The following is a 17,685-nucleotide window of genomic DNA, read 5'->3' on the forward strand; positions in this document are numbered from 1 at the left end:
AAGAATCGCTGCACGATTCTTTAATACTGATCTAGTGGAAAAAAAGACTTGAAAAAAATGTACTTGCAGTGGTTTGATAGTGTCGATAAGTAAATACATTTCTTTCCACAAGAAAGGGTGACCCAAACTCCAACCAGCACTGACAGAGTTCATATTTAACAGAACAGTATAATCATTTTATTGTATTTATTTTGTTGCTGTTCATGAGATTTCTTTCTTTCCACAACGCTAGAGCTGACTCTACTCTTTAACCGGGAGTGAAACATCTGCCCAATGGCTTCTTTTCTCTGATGAGCCGAAGCAGATTCTGCCAAGCTACTAAGCCCTGGAGGAGAGATTTCAGCTTGCGACCTGACTAGTCTTTCCAAGATTTGTTACAAGCATTATCTTAGTGCCTTCACTTCATCCTGAACTTAAAACAGCCTGGTCGTTTTACTTTTTAAACAGAGCAGTCTTATGACCAAACTGAAAGCAATTGCAGATGGATCATAACAGGGAACATGGACTCATCTGTGCAGAAGTACAGATGAATGACTGGGAACAGGAGGCACAGTATAGCAGTGCTCCTCCACATATGGCTTTCAGTCACGAAACTAAAGCTAAGAACAGTTGCATTTCCTATAGATGAGAGCTGTCTCAAAAACTTTGCATTTATTTGGTATCATCCCACAGAGCTGAAGTAAAAGGGTTTTGTAGGAAGATCCATTGGTAAGCCTCTATCTAATCAGAAAGGGTTACTGAAGAGCAAGCGTTCTCCTTTGGTCAAAACTGTCCGCAGGGTATATCTGTTTATACATTTAGGTTTGTTCATGTTGTTGGCGCCACAATCTACTAAACGTATTAGTGCTTTCTGCGTAAGGGTTTCTATGGCATAATCAAGTAGCAGCGTCTTGTTACCTAGGGAATATTTACACGCAGCCATGTATAACTCCAGTGTAATAATTCTCGAGGTCACCCTGGTGATGCTGTCCCATTATTTGATTTATATTACACTTGGGATTTAAAGTTTACAGTTCTTCTATGTGCACACTTTCAGAATGGACAGATGTTTTGACTTCAAAGTGAAGGAGACGGTGCTGTGGCACCTACGGGACTAACGATACAGAGTAACTGCATGGCTATATCTAGTGTATGGTACTTCTTTAACTGTCTAACTACAAGGTTAAGGGTATATTTACATGGCTTGTGTTGGATTTGTTTTTGCGTAAAAGATTACAGTAATTGCATTGAATAATATAAAACTAAAAACAGTTTAGGAATGATTTTGTTAGCAAACAAACCCTAGAAGAATTGACAAATCATGATTTCCCCTCGTGTACACTGAAAACTAGCCAACCTCACTGAGTTCTACCCATTGCTCTGAATACATATTGTATACTGTCACGTCTCAGTGAGATACCTCCGGGGACCCATTCCCACTTCAAATTGAAACTGGTAGACCAGGTTCCCTGTTATGTTTTTAACAGAAATAATGAGGCTCAGTAGGGTAGAATTGATTAAAAGAAAATGAAGACCAAATGAAGAGTAAATATCTGTTTTCCATTCCAAAGAAAATTATTTAAAAATACCAGTACTTAAACAAAACCTAGTAATACACACATTTAGAGAAAACCACCCTGTCAAACTCTTGTTGAATCTTTCAGGGAATGGATTTATTTTAGGGTACCAGACGTCCCGATAAAATCGAGATCGTCCCCGATATTACGGGCTTTGTCCCGATTTTTAGGGTAAACATTGAAAATCCAGTTGTTTGCTTTGCATCTGTAGTGTGCAAGGTATATTTGTATTTTGACTAGTTTAAATTGTAATAACTGAATACCTTGTTTTGAATTCAAGTCATGTAGAACCCGACCTTTATCGAAATAATCAGACCAGAAAGACCATATATCTAGTGAAAACAAAGTAACAGTTTTATTAGAAATAAAACTAAATCAAGGAAAAATTAAAGGTGCAACAAATAAACTAAGAAAATACAGAAAGGAAGAATTAACTAAACTAAACAGTACAGAAAATAAGGTTCAAACAACAACACCCCCACTCCCGTTGGTTGATTAGCGATTAGCAATTCAACGCAATCTATGGGAGATTCCCTTAAGGTTACAACTGCATTCCTGACAGCTATTTAAGACGAAGGTTAGTCTCAACAGGGGTATCGTTATTAACACAAATATTCACTTTCGTTAATATTTGGTAATCAAAGCAGCTTTGGATATTGTGTGAGGAGCGTCATTTCAATGCTTTTGTATGTCTCTTTCTACCCCTGTGATTGGATAGTTAATTTGGGCAGTGCCTGAGCCCACGTGAAGTGTTTTTCATTGGCTGTTCTCATACTGACGAGGCGCCTTGTTCTCCAATGGTCCGCTAGTCTGCACCCTGCTGGCTGGATTTATGACATAGACTGGTTCTCGTCTTAAGTGTGAAGACACCTAGAATTGTTTGGCTTGTAGCGCCGAATGAGTCATTGAGCGATCGTGAAGATAAGCCATGTGTCCAATATTTAGTTTACGACTCGTTTTGTTATTATTATTATTATTATTATTATTATTATTATTATTATTATTATTATTATTATTATTATTATTTATTGTGACTGTGAATCACAATAATCAAAATAAATTTCAGCATGAGTTGCAAGGAGTTATACAGTTATGTCATCGGCAAATAGGATGTTATGCGCATGGCCAAGTCATCTAGTTGTGGTACTTGATTCCCTACTAAAACAGAGTGCTGTCATTTGTTAAAAGGCATGCAACATCTCCCAACAGTTGCTGCCGACATTCTCTGTCTGGTGTGGATCTGCCCATACATTGAGACTGCACGTCTGCATCCACTGAATTGGTTGGAAGTGTAAGGCAAAGCTTTGCCAAGTTATACAGATGTGGACATCAATTAGAAATAGTCCCAAAACTCGGCTACCCAAAGGTATCTGGCATTCTTTAATGAAGTTTATATATGCAGCACATTCGTTGTCGTGCTATTTGTCTCATCCAGGAATTTATTTTATCAGTACCGAGTCAAAACAAAGAAAACATGCCTGTTCCCTGAAAGGCAAACCGTTGGTACTTCCTGTCAGCTGGTTTTATGTGGATGTGGAAATAGGTGTATTTGAGGTCCACCGTGGTGAACCAATCATCTGGTCTGATTGACTGCAACAGTTGTTGCATTGTCAACATTTTGAACCTCCTTCGGCTCAGGTACAGGTCGAACTGTCAGAGCTAGAGGATCAGTCTGAGGCCACCATCCCACTTGGGCACTAGGAAGTACCTAGAGTAGAAACCTTCCTTCAACTGAAGGGGGTCTATCATGCGAATAACCTGTTTCTGCAGCAGAGCTGCTACCTCTCGAGACACCACTGCGGTGTCCTGCGGGTCCGTGACTGATGTTACATTCATGCCCCGGACGGGCTTGAACTGCAGTGAGTAGCTGGTCTGAATGGTAGTAAGCACCCAGATATCCAAGGACAATACTCCATGAGGCTCCGTGAGAAGGGCCCCTGGGCCTATGGCAGCAAATTCCTTGGTCTAGCACAACGCTGCTGAGCCCAGCAGGTGTGCGCGTATTTCAATAAAGCATTTCCCCACAGAAAACAGTAATAACACAATTACAGTTCACAAAATAAACATTTAATTTAAATCTAGCTGATTTCACTTGGGGCACAAGGCATAATACAGGCATAAGCAACAAGTACTTCTCTAATACCAGGCTCCCCTGTCAGGCCAGTCTTGAAAGCAAAAATGACATCTGTGAGCGAAGTAAATTTATGTCCTTGGGGCAGGCCTTGACTGCGTCACAGGCTAGTGGAACAGCTTTGATATAAATTATTCAGGTTTCCGGGTCTTTAGGAGGTAAATACCCATGCGGTCATGGTTACATTTCATACTTGAAAGGGAACCTCCTTGTACTTTGTCCTTCGGATGAGATGTAAAACCGAGGTCCTTTTCGAAGTGACTCTGCAGCAGCAGTTGTGATGCATAGTTCACCCCCTAGTCTCTGTAAGTTGCTTTGGATAAAAGTGTCTGTTACATGTGTAATTACTAATAAAAATTAATAACACAAACTACAAATGGATTGAACTGTAATTGTTAAAACATTCAGAAGTGTGTTACCACTCAAAGATAAAGCACACTATACTGCTTGGAAGTTAATTTAGGCACTTAATGTCTGCCTGCAGCTTTTTAAATGGAAGGTAGCAGCTTTGAAACAGTTCCACAGGGGACTCCAGGAGGAACTTATCCTGTATTAGACACTGGCTGTTCAACTTCCAGGGAGTGTGCTTTAGCCCCAGGGAGCCCCTTGTAGACAGCATTTATTTCAACAGTGATTATGGTTCCCAATCAGTTTGAAGGGTGCAAAAATTACAATGATGACCTAATTTATACAGCGGTGAAGATAGAAGTAATTGACTATTCATGTTGCAATTAGTACTGTCCTGATTCAACACAAAGACTCCAACCATTACAGAACACAATTTAATATGTCTGCTTTAATGAGTACTATTTCAAATCTGCATGAAACTGGATGTGACCATTAGGCTTACTCCGTGATAGTGTTCCTTAGTCACAGTGATTAAATAAGATTAGATTTCTATAACAACAACATTAGCTCTTTTGAAACCCCAGAGCAGACTGAATGTAACATTCATACACAGAGAGATGAACTCCAAAAGATTCTGGCTCACATTACAAGGATCTGGTGCGTTGTCCCTTTAGTTTAAAACAGACTTTATTTTAATCCCAGTAACGCCTTCACAGACCCAATGTACCCAGCAGACAAGCACTGCTTTACTTGCTGCTATTCAGAATATACACTACAGCTCAAAAGTTTAGAAGCAACAAACTATTTACAGAGCTGCTGGGGGTAGTGATTTACAGAGCGACTGGAAGTAGGGATTTACAGAACGACTGGGGGTTGGGATTTACAGAATGACTGGGAGTAGGAATTTACAGAACGACTGGGGGTAGGTATTTACAGAACTACTGGGGGTAGGGATTTACAGAACTACTGGGGGAAGAGATTTACAGAATGACTGGGGGTAGGGATTTACAGAACGACTGGGGTAGAGATTTACAGAATGACTGGGGTAGGGATTTACAAAGTGACTGGGAGTAGGGATTTACAAAGTGACTGGGAGTAGGGATTTACAAAGTGACTGGGAGTAGGGATTTACAGAATGACTGGGGGTAGGGATTTATAGGACGACTGGAAGTAGGAATTTACGGAATGACTGGAGGTAGGGATTTACAGAACAAAAGAGAGAGAAACAACAAACAACTGCATATGAATAGCCCACATCACTTGTAAACAGAATAGCCATCCTGGGGGTTTGTGTCTGTTTGTCTCTGTCCTTTGTTTGTGGTTTTGTTCGTGCGGGAGTGGGAACACAAATGTAATGTTTGGAATGAAAAGTAACAGGGAAGTAAAACGAGCCTGTATGGACTTCCTAACAAGGTATTCAGCTGTCGTACAGGATGCCGGTTTGAACCTGGTGTCCTGCCTTTTCAGCACTGCCGCTAAAAACCCAGCACACCGTCACTACATTGTTGTCAGAAGGGAGGCAAGGCAGGTACCCTGGCACGCACGTGGAAGCTGGCAGGGGAAAGCATAGAAATGCAAAACTAGACTCGTCCAAATAATTGGCATAGGCAAAACTAAATTGGCCTAGTATCAATGTTGAAGCTTTGAACGAAACTAGCCTCACCCAAATTAATGACATGGGCAAACCAGATTTGCCCAGAATCGATTTTGAAGCGTTGGACTAGACTCACCTAGGCTAGTCCTGACATTCAGTGAAAACTCTTGAAAAAACAGGTTTCACCCAGTCATCTTTTTCAAGTTTTGGGCCAGCCTAGATTCACCTGATTGGACATGGGTGAGTGTCGGAAAAAAGTGGGCCCAGAAGCCCTTGGTGAAATTGGATTGGCCTGGGCAAAACTAGACTCACTAGACCACCAGGTTTCTCCCTTAACATATATAATAACTGGTGAGCAATTTTTTCAATGGGCTCATCCAGTTGATATTATACGGCTGTGTAATACAGGAAACGTGTGCTAATTAATACCAGCAACAGAGCGCTACCCCAGTGCGAGCTGTCAAACTGTCAAACATTAACACATATCCACAATTCTCCAGTGTGTACCTGATAAAGAAAACCCCCAGAGCCCTTCACATCCAGTGAAAATCAGGTACATCCAAGAGAAACCCACATTTCCAACATCAAAACTACCTCGGCAACAGGCTCTGCATTTAACCTTCAAGCCAAACTGCATTTTCTATAATGGAGCTGCATAAACATCTATAATTGACCACCTGAAAAATCTCCCACCCACAGATGAAGATGCTTTGTAATACACTGTGACTCTAACTGAAGCGAAGTCACTTCTCACAAAAAGATACACAGAAATGCTAGCAAACAAACACCCTCGGAACAAACTAGTGAACATCAAAATGGCAAAATGTAACTTTATCACATTCCCTAACCGTTCTATTTCAGCCTCCTCCTCAAAACCTCAGGCAAAAAAACAACAAAACTGGCAAACAAAAAGAACAAAAAAATGTCAGATCCAGAATCCCTGATTCCCTGAAAAACAACTTGCTGTTTTAAAGTTACAAGTTTAAACTGTTCACTTTAGTTACATCGTGTTATAACTCCTAGTACAGCCCACTGCGATTGTAATTTTCTGTCTACTTTCTCATATAATGAAAACTGCATTTTAAGTTTTGTTGACGTTATCAAAGTTGTTATTATTTTAAATAAAATTCTTTATGCAGTTCACTCTCTGTCTAATAACTCACTGACACAAACTACGTAGAGTAAGCCTCCCCTAACAAGCAAAAAATGCTCACCAAGGATTATAAAAAATACTGCACGGAGTAGTGAGTGATAAATGAGAATTGAATGCCCACCCTCGGGTGGGATGTTTGGATAAAACCCTTGGGATTCTCCCTTTGGGGTTTACATAGCATCCCACCCCTCGGTTTGCAGTAAATTCTAATATCACACACGACCCCATGCATTATTCTCTATATACAGCACACCTTACAAATCGGTAGATATTGCAACTTGATTGGTCTAAACAGTAGTACTAAGAGAAATGAAAGGCATGCACACTGTATATTTAAAAGTGAAGCACATACACACACACACACACACACACACACACACACACAGAAACAGAAATAAAATTAAATCTGTCATTCTTTGTCTCTGCTAAAATACCTGTCACCTTCCTTCAGCAATGATTGATTCCCTGCTAAAATATAGGCGCATGCTGAGTACAAAGAAAGATTGCCCATGAGGCTCTTACATTAACTGCACTCACCACTTGCTGTAGGTTCAGGTTGCTTGTCTTCCCATAGCAGAGATCCAGCAGGGTCACTGGCTGTTTGGTCAGATTTCTCACAGGCAGCAAGCAGGGCATGGAAAGGTTCTCCACATTAGTGACCTGCAGTATAAATACAGGACTGATGAATACAGGATGTGATCTGAAGCTGAACACACCACAGACTGTCTTGGCCAAACTACCCCAAACAGTGGCAATGTTACACAATTTGCTTGTATCAGTAGAACTTCATCAATTCCACAACAACAACAATTCTGTACTATTAAAGAGCAAGGCGATGTAAGGCCGGCTTGCAGGTCATTATAATGAAGCTTTTACATCAGCCCTGTATCTCAACAGGAGAGCATGTTACTATATGTACAGTATACAGGAGATTTCCAGTACAGTTAATGCACAAGTAGAATATCTCCCTGTCTCTGAGCTGAATTACTGATTCAACTGAAGTCAAACACAAAACTTTAAATGGTGTTGTGGCAAAGTGGTGAATACGTGCAGGTGAGTGCAGTGCAGAGTGGATAAATGACACAGACGATGATGTACAGGTGCAATGGTGTTTATTAAATTAATTCAATGTCCAGTGCCTTATAGCAAACCTGCAAATAATAATAATGTTGGAAGTGGTACAGTGGCGTGTATCACTTCTGATTATAATCCCACGGGTATGACCCGTAACCCAAAGTTCAGTCCTTTCACCCACACAAAACACAAAACACAGACACAATTCTGACAGTGCGTGATTTTAGTGCTCGTGGTGCAAAGACAGTTCCTGTAGTGGAAACGATGAGTGGTGATATCCGGGTTTTACGCTGGCCTGTGGCTGCAGCTCCGGATCGTGCTCAGTATTCTTGGTGAGAAACGACACACAAGACAAACAGTGTTAATACACAGACAAGCAGAACACTCACGGTTTTTCGTATACACAAGACGGGCTCTTGGTTATTTCGCTTAACCATATGCAAAGGACCAGATCACAAAGCCACGCCTCCCTATTTATATCCTCGCCCATGACCCCTAGGTCAACGAGTGTATCTACTCCTCCAATCTTCAGATGCCACGCCGTTTACCGTCCGGGTCAGTGAGCTTGGGTGCCGTAGCTCTGCCCCTTTCCTAAATGGCCGACTTCCACATACCCTTCGGAATAAATTGTCTTGACATTTGTTTAAGGTTACTCTGTTCCTTCTTTCTAGTGCCCTCACCGGTCGGGAAGGAGATCTAACACCAAGTGTCATTCGATCTCTGTCACAGGTGTTTTAATTTTTTTTTATTTTTTTTTTTATTTTTTTTTTTTGACGTTTACCAACCATTTCAATATATTCCAGATGGTGTTGCTTGAATAGCATATTGAGCTGTCACCTGCTTTTTTCTACCACAGTCTTTACTTGACTCTGAGCTTTGTTTGAGCTTACCTAGATAATTCCAAATGCCAGGGCCGGACTGACTTCCTTGGGACAATCTGACCTTTAAACTCTGTTGGCCCCATCTACTGAAACATCTCATAGGAGTAAGAGGAATGTAGAAATGTGAGTTACTCTACTCAAAGACAGATCAATGACTTGTTTGGACAGCTGGAGGACCGTGGCTTAATTTTACACTATTCTGTAGCTACGGGAGTCTAAAGCAGCTACACTGCAGTACAACGATGATTGGTAAATGTTTTCAAGTGCTATCATTTCTTTATCCCACTAAAGCTTTTCTAATTGAAATCGTGTTGATTAGAAAACAATATTCCACCTGTCCATACAAATGCACCATGGGAGAATTAAAATGCCATTTATTTTCAGATAGGGAAACAAGAAATTGACTACTGTGGATTGGGTGACTGGCTTCTTTGCAGTTTATAGTTTTCTGATGAGTCCACTGTGTCCTTTTTCACAAATCTAGTCTTCAGTTAAAGTGTAAAATGAATCAATTAAAAAAAAAAAAAAGGAATGCCATAAATATTTTTAATATGGGACACAGACTGAGAAAACTAAAAAAACAAACAACAACAAAATGACTATGAATGTCTTTATTTGAACCTTATGTCTAGGCTCTGGTTGTGAAAGTGTTAGCAAAGATTATTTTTTTATTTTTGGGAATGTCTGGGAGTGGTACTGTATACTTGCGCTCCCATTGGTTTAGGGTTACAGACTGGGAGTGGACTGTATACTTGCATTCCCATTGGTTTAGGGTTAGAGATTGGGAGGGGTACTGTACACCTGCATTCCCATTGGTTTAGAGTTAGATATTGGGAGGGGTACTGTATACTTGCATTCCCATTGGTTTAGGGTTAGAGATTGGGAGGGGTACTGTATACTTGCATTCCCATTGGTTTAGAGTTAGAGATTGGAAGTGGTACTGTACACTTGTGCTCACATTGGTTTAGGGTTAGAGATTGGGAGTAGTACTGTATACTTGCGCTCCCATTGGTTTACGGTTAGACACTGGTAGTGGTACTGTATACTTGCATTCCCATTGGTTTAAGGTTAGAGACTGGGAGTGGTACTGTATACTTGCATTTCCATTTGTTTAGGGTTAGAGACTGGGAATGGTACTGTATACTTGCGTTCCGACTGGTTTAGGGTTACAGATTGCAGGGGTACAGACGGAGACTTCCCAGGCTACCCCACTGTCTCCAGGGCTCAGTAACGAGATAAGAAAGCATGCTGGTTCGATTCAACAGGTGAAAATATGGGGATTGGCTTGACAACAAACAGAAGTCGTTTGTATATTATATACCCTTGTCTGCCTTATTTTCTACTGTATTAAAGCTATAGGCTCCAGAAAATACTTTTTCCTGGCTGACAGGGGACAGGCACCACCAGCTATATGATCCCAAGGGAGCATGCATCGATAAGTACAGACACATACAGTGTGAACCCCAAACTACTAAGAATGCGTTACTGTCTGTTCTACATATTAGATACAGACATCTACACAGCTGCAATGCACATTCTTTCCCAACTGTGAATTCTGTCTTGAATATGGCTTTCATTATAATCAGTGAGATATTCTTGTGACTCACCTACCTACACTGGCTCTGTAAACAAAGCAGATTTCGTACTAGTTTACATCATTGTGTTCCATTTGTCACACTCTGAACAAAGTTTTCTGGTTTTCATTAGATAATTATACATATTCACTCCCACAAGGGCAGAAATCTCCCATCCACACACGAAGCTATAACATTTTATAAGTAACTTAAACTGCAACTGTTTAAGAGCTGAAAACAAGTAAAAATGATCAGTTCAATTAAGGGTCTAATTAAGTAATTGAGAGCTCGGTTGGAATGAACACCAGCAGCCACAAGGGGTCCCCAGGACCGATTTTGAGAAGCCCTGTTCTAGAATAACTGGAAAGTAAGTAAAGCTCACATTCAGTTTGGTGCTCTCTTATATTCACAGTTAATGCATGCTGTATACTGCACATGGTTATTAGAAGAATTATACTCCTTACTTGGCATTTTCCAATTTGTAGTCTTTTTTTATGCACTTTCTGTGCTTTCTGTGCAATTTTTATTCTTAGAAATTTCAGACATAGATTGCTGTTATGGGTCCAGATGAATGTACTGTACAGGGCAGACAAGCACATATTATAAGTTAATTTGAAAAAGTACTGCATTTGCATACTAAGGCATTTTTGTTTTTTCCCCCAAGAAAGGACATGGTCTAAAGTGCTTCATCTGTCATTAGCTTTTCTGAAACTACCAGACGTGACCAAAGTTGGCCCTTCCATTTCTGGTCTTTGTTCAAGCCCTGGAGTAAATTGTTTAATTGAACCAAGTAAACCTTCATCCAGACCCTGAAGTAGTTCATGATCTCCTTTTACCTGTTAAACCTGGAGTGGAATCTCCCCAGGACTGGGACTGGCCACCCCTGCTCTGTACCAACTAAAAACATGAAATTCAAGGTTGCAACTCACTGAGCACAGTACTGTATATCAGTTTTCCACATAGAAGCTTGTTTAAATGTTACTACAACTGTGTTATATTATAACAGGGTGGAGGCTCTGTGTGAATCAATGGCAGTGTACACAAAGAAACAAACAAAAGCCTTTCGAAAAAGACGCCTTCAAACACATCTGATTGTTTTCCCCCTTACAGCTCCACTGTCTCAGCCACAGAATAAATACTGCAATGCTCAATGAAGCTAATTTCTGAACATATGTAGTCAGTTATGCAGCTGGAAGATTTTTTTAAATGTATTTTTAAATGCAGACAGTGACTCAGGCTGGAAATAAGCCTACTTCAAGCATTAACCTTGTAGTGCCAGCCAGGGCTCACTTGTTTATATTACTCTAACAAATCTAGTGCCGCTGCAAGGTGAGTAATTATAAGCACCGATAAATGAAAGCCAGATACTGTATATAAACAGAGCAGTGATGACATAGATACTGTATATAAACAGAGCAGTGATGACATAGGATTTACGTGATGATTCTGTAACGCACAAGCCTCGGGATTGGAATGTCACACAAGCATCCAAATCCTGCAGCGGTTCACGTTTATAAAAAGACTCTGCAGTGGTGACAGTTGACTTAAAGTAGCTGATACATTTGTCTTTCTTGAGCAATATCTGTTCTGTACATAAACGTGAATACTGCAATTATAGTATTTTACCAATTTATGGACTGTATATGTATTTTATTCTGGCGGCACAACTCATTGTCAAACCTCATATCATTGCAACAACCTACAGCTGCCCTGAAAGTGCTGGGACTCCTTTAGTAGTGCTTCTGAGTTACCACTTCAAGCAGTCACTCTCATCAACCACTGCAAATAGATATACTATGTGTGTGTGTGCATATATATATATACACACACACACACACACAGTACCAGTCAAAAGTTAGAGTACACCTGCTTGAAACCAGGTTTTTCATGATTACCTATGATTATCTATCACATGACCGTAAAGTAAGAACTAACTTACCGTACGGCTGTGACATCATAGACCGACTCAGAAACTGATCTATTTATATCATAATATTAATTAATACTGAGACATTAACAAGATGAAATTGAGGAAATCAAAACCAGAAAAGCACACTAGAAAAACTACTTAATGGGCAATAAATGTTTTTAATGACTGGTTCAAACAAAATAATGAAGGAAATGAATAGAGCATCTCAAGTTTTTTGGGTCTGAGAGCTGGAATAAATCACTCTCTGCTCTGAATAGTGTTTCTGTAGGTTGAATTGTCAACATAATAAATGAAACAGAATTTAAATCATCCAGTGTACCATTTCTCCACTGGCTTTTACCATGGCAATGGAAGTAATTATTAAGGCATCAAAATGGGTAGTGGGAGGAGAGCGCTTGGGTTCTAGAATGTGACTACCACCAATTCAAGTATACATGGATGACACGACAACCATGACTACAACAGTAGCCTGCATTAATCGGTTATTGGGCAAATTAACAAATAACAATGAATGGGCACAAATGCAATTCAAGCCCACTAAATCAAGGAGCATCTCTATAATTAAAGGTAAAGTAGTAGATAAAAGGTTCTACATTAATGGTCTGAGAAGCCAGTGAGGCAACAACAACAGTGTCTGAGAAGCCAGTGAAAAGTCTAGGGAGATGGTACAACGGGGCTCTAAAGGACACAGTTCATGTGGGAGAAGTTAGATAACAAGCAGTGGAAGGGTTGAAGAGCATAGACAGCAGCACTTTGCCAGGCCAACTGAAACTCTGGTGCTTTCAGTTTGGTCTACTGCCAAGACTGCTGTGGCCACTGACTGTGTACAAGGTTTCCTTGACAACAGTTGAGAAGCTGGAAGCTTTAATTAGTTTGTACGTAAGGAAATAGTTGGGACTTCCACGCCTCCTCAGCAGAGTGAGACTTTATGGTAAAGGAATACTGCAGCTACCAGACTCTGCTCTAATCAAGGAGTTAAAGTGCACCAAGGTCCGACTGGAAATGACATTAGTAGATTCACGGGACAGATGCATAAGGGAGGCAGCACCTGTGTTGAAAACTGGAAGGAAGTGGGCAACAAAGAAAGCTGTGGAAGATGCTAAGGCTGCCCTTCGATGATATTATGGGGCAAGTTCAGCATGGAAGAGGGGGTCTCGGTGTTAGTTCAGCTCCTCCTACATGGCGCAAGGCAACCCCAGCTCAACGGAGGAAGCTGGTAGTCAATGAGGTGCAAAAGCAGGAGGAGAGGATGTGGTATGTAATGGCCATTTCCCAGGCCAAGTAGGGAGAATGGATGAGCTAGGAAAGTGTGGAACAATGCAAGATCGGCTGGCAAAACCTATGGACAATGGAACACAGCAGGATCAGTTTCCCCATCAGATCAACATATGATGTTCTCCCATCATCACAAAACCTAAATCTCTGGGTGGGTGAGGAGCCCTCATGTCCTTTGTGTTCATCACCTGTAACATTAAGGCACATTTTGACAGGATGTAAGGTGGGTCTTAGCCAAGGGCAGTTTACTTGGTGCCATGACCAGGTGCTGTGATGTTTGACCTTAGCACTGGAAGACAGGAGTAACCGGACCAATAAGTTGCCACCAGTTCCATCAAAGCATTACACACAAAAGACAATATTCCTCCACCAAGGAGAGCAACCACCAAGAAAAGGTGTTAAAACCAAGCCATGTCCAGTACAACTGGAAGCTGCTAGAGACTAGAAAATGCTGGCAGATGTTGGTCAACGGCTTATTTTTCCACCTGAGATTGCCACCACTAACAATCAACCAGACATTGTCCTGTGGTCTGGATCAGACACCTTATTCATCTGGTAGAGTTAACAGTGCCATGGGAGGATGCTGTGGATGAGGCGTATGAGAGGAAGAAACTTCGGTATGCTCAACTAGCTGCTGAAGCGGAACAACAAGGATGGACAGTCTGGGTTTACCCAGTGGAGGTGGGTTGGCGAGGATTTGTGGCACACTCTACAACCTGGTTTCTCAGAGATGTCGGGTTCAGTGGCCAAGAGTTACGTCGCACAGTGAAGAATTTATCTGAAGCAGAAGAAAGGAGCATCAACTGGCTGTGGTTGCGACGGAAAGATTATAACCATTCACAAGTTACTGGTCACTGTCTCATGAACACCAAAGCCCGGAGTAGGATCCTTCCCTTCACAAAGATGGCTCCTCCATCCACAGCCTCACGTTCAGAAGCTCCCTCCTCAACATCAGCTCCAAGTGCCAGTGCAGTGGCTGGCTGTTCCGTGAATCCTCCCTCGGATGCAGGAAATCAATCTGCCTTAAACTTCAAATGCCCTTTCGTCTCGAAAATATAACATTTAAACACCAGTGTTCAATTTTACGTTCGTGGTCAATAAAATTAAAAAACAAATATCGAAATGAAACATTTTTAAATAAACATTTTATAAGTGAATTAACCCACTCCAGGGTGTGCAGTAAGACAATTCTTACCGCACTTCCTGGGTGGTTGAAGGCACTCTGCTTCGCATCAAGCCTCACAACGCAGCCAGGGCATGCGATAGGAATTGTCTTACTGCACACCCTGTTGGGAGTCTTTTCTTATTTAAAGCAACCACATAATATTTCCTCTTATTAAATGGAATAATACGAATGTTAAAGAGGATAATAGATATCAGTGGTCAGTTATGCAGTGTTACTTTATTATAACTGTTCACAAGTTACTCTCCCAAGATATTTCAGAGATTCTTTTCCAGAACCTGTTACGAATAAAATAAAGTTTGGTATGCATGAAACTTTTCTAGGTTGTCGTTAAACAGTTTGATGAATTGAAAATACTTTAAAAATGAATGGGCTACAGCTTTGTGAAAAGGGAGCATCATCCGTACCCTCAATCTTTCAAAATACAAACTGGTCTCCTATATTGACGAACCAGACCTGTCATAAAAAACAAGTCCGTGCTATAGATACAATGTAAACTCAGGGCCACGGTCTAACTGACCAATTTCATTGTTCAGGTTGCAAGAAATACAACAGTTGCTAGATTTCCATTTTTATCTTCATGAAAAATGAAGAGAAAAAAAAATCACATTAAGTCAAAATCAGCAAATGTGGCACAAAACAGCTAACACAATTCCCACTGAGGGAGTTCCTATCCTATGAAAGCAATTAATTATATTCAGCAGTGGGCAAAGCCTGTGCTCTTTTAGAAGTGAAAAGCCAGGGAGCAGTTCCTTCTCCACACCAGGTCTTGTGAGCTACGATGGATGATGGTTTGACTGGAATTGGATTCTGTTTGTATCGCTGGCTCTCATGCCAAGTTTACCATCTGGTACATAGCTCTGATGTACAGCTCCTCAAGAGACTCCTTTTCCTGACTCTTTTTCTCAGCTGGCGTGGGATCAGCCAGAAAGCTGTCAGCTAGCTTTGAGAGGAAAAAAAGAGCTTTCTAGTTGTTGATGCCACATGGCAACCATCACCTGAGTATTTCATTTACATGAAGTAGTAAAAAAAAAAATGTAATCCCAGATGAAAAACAAATGGCAGCTCAGCGGACAACTGTTCCATTTATCCAACTGAAGCGGTCAAGAGATGTTAACAGTAAGAGTTCTGAACTGCTATTTCAGGAAAGCTGTTAATGTGTCTCTCCTAAAGTTACATTTGACTGACCCACACCACTGAAAGTCTGACCAAATATTTTATTTAAAAGAATATTTCAGAACGAAGGTGTATAAATCTTTACTATAACCATTATCAACAATGGAATATGCCTGTCTGTTGCAGAACCTGCTCCACTTTGCAGGTAAACGTTTATTGATTAATGTAAAGTATGTCACAGAAATGCCAAGGTAAAACATCCAATTCATGAGTGAGATTTGTGAATATTCCATTAAAATGCATGGTCATTTCCTTTCTTTTAGGAGCGAGACAGACAAAAAGCTCTGTTAACGTTTATAAACGGCTCAAGCTTTGTTCTTATGTTAAATGACCCCCCCCCCCCAAACAATTCACCATACAGAGTCACAGAGAAACTTTCCTGTAGGGACCCTCTTTATGAAGGGAAATATTCCATTCAGTTTCATTCCACAAGAGACTGTAAATACATTTTAAATTAATTAGAATAGTTGCCTTACAGCTGATTAAAAAAATAACTATTTTGTTCACTATGATACAGCGCCCCAGGTGGTCGTATGTAAAAATAAGTGTGTGGATACTAGTGGGTGGAAGCAAGACCAGTTACCTTTGGTGTAGGGGTGTTAGTTTCATAAAGGTTTTAAGATTAAGCAAGTTTAAAGTAACTGTAGCCAACACAATAATTCCATAATTCCAATTTGCACTTGAATTAGCTACACTGGTCTCAAGTGAGCCATTTTAAAGGAAACCTGTGTCATAGCACACACATATTTTAATTTTAAAGCACGATATCTTTTCTAGCACCATATTCTTTTTTAATACATTACGTTAAAGGAAGCTATGTTTCTAAGCCATTTTCTTGGGCTGTCTATGTGCACTTGCACTCCTTGGTTCATTTCAACTCAGCAATGTCTTCTGGGTCAAAGCATGTTACTGGCTGAAAGCATGGCAGTCGATAGGGGAAGCAAATGATTGGTTATTGACAGGAAAGAATGCTCTGAAGGGGTGGGGACAATTTCACTCTCCAGGTGAAATGACCCAGGAAGCACAGGGCCATCTACATCACAGCTTGTCAACAGTTTTCTTGAATCCAGAGTAATAAAACACATCTTTGCTGTATCTTGGCAGAGAAATTGTGTGGAACTATTTTGCTAGCTGCAATTACTTTAAAGGTTGAAACTTTAACATATCGGGAATATTTGTAACTAATCATAAAAGCCATCATGAGATGCCCTCCATCACTTTTCACATTGCAATGCATTACACTTGTGCATTGAACTGAATATGGAAAAGAGTGTATGAGTACAGCATTTTATTGTACAGTACATTTGAAAGACAGTCAAGAAATATCGAATATGAAGAAGATTGACCTACAGCTACGGCCAAAAGTTTTGCATCACCTAGAATTTTACATATATATAAATAGATCTAAATTGTGTGTGTGTGTGTCTATATATATATATATATATATATATATATATATATATATATATATATATACATTGTATAATATAATATATAGTATACTGTATATATAATTGTATACATTTTCATATATATATATACACACACACACACACACAATTTAGATCTTTTATTTAACATCATGTAAACAAAGAAACTACAAAATGATATTGGAAAAAGTCTACCGGAAGCCATAATAGTAGTGCTGTATTTCACGTTAGATTCTGAAATATCACATATTTCGATTTTTTGTCAGTTTTTCATTAAGTATACGGTAGATTACAAAATGGTACGAATTCAATAAGTTAACATTATTCAGCTTTACGAAGCAACATCAGTTAATTCTAGATGGCAGGGGTACTCAATTATT

General features: G+C 40.1%; 1 protein-coding gene across 1 annotated transcript in view; it reads right to left on the reverse strand.

Annotated features, from left to right (window-relative positions):
• The window catches only part of LOC121313883, a 106,537-nt gene that overhangs the window by 44,929 nt on the left and 43,923 nt on the right, over positions 1–17,685 (reverse strand). Inside the window, exon 6 of the mRNA XM_041246668.1 lies at positions 7,320–7,442. Coding sequence (XP_041102602.1) covers positions 7,320–7,442 — 123 coding nt within the window. The remainder of the gene's footprint in view (positions 1–7,319; positions 7,443–17,685) is intronic.

The sequence above is a fragment of the Polyodon spathula genome, chromosome 1 (assembly GCF_017654505.1).
Source record: "Polyodon spathula isolate WHYD16114869_AA chromosome 1, ASM1765450v1, whole genome shotgun sequence".
Taxonomy (NCBI): Eukaryota; Metazoa; Chordata; class Actinopteri; order Acipenseriformes; family Polyodontidae; genus Polyodon; species Polyodon spathula.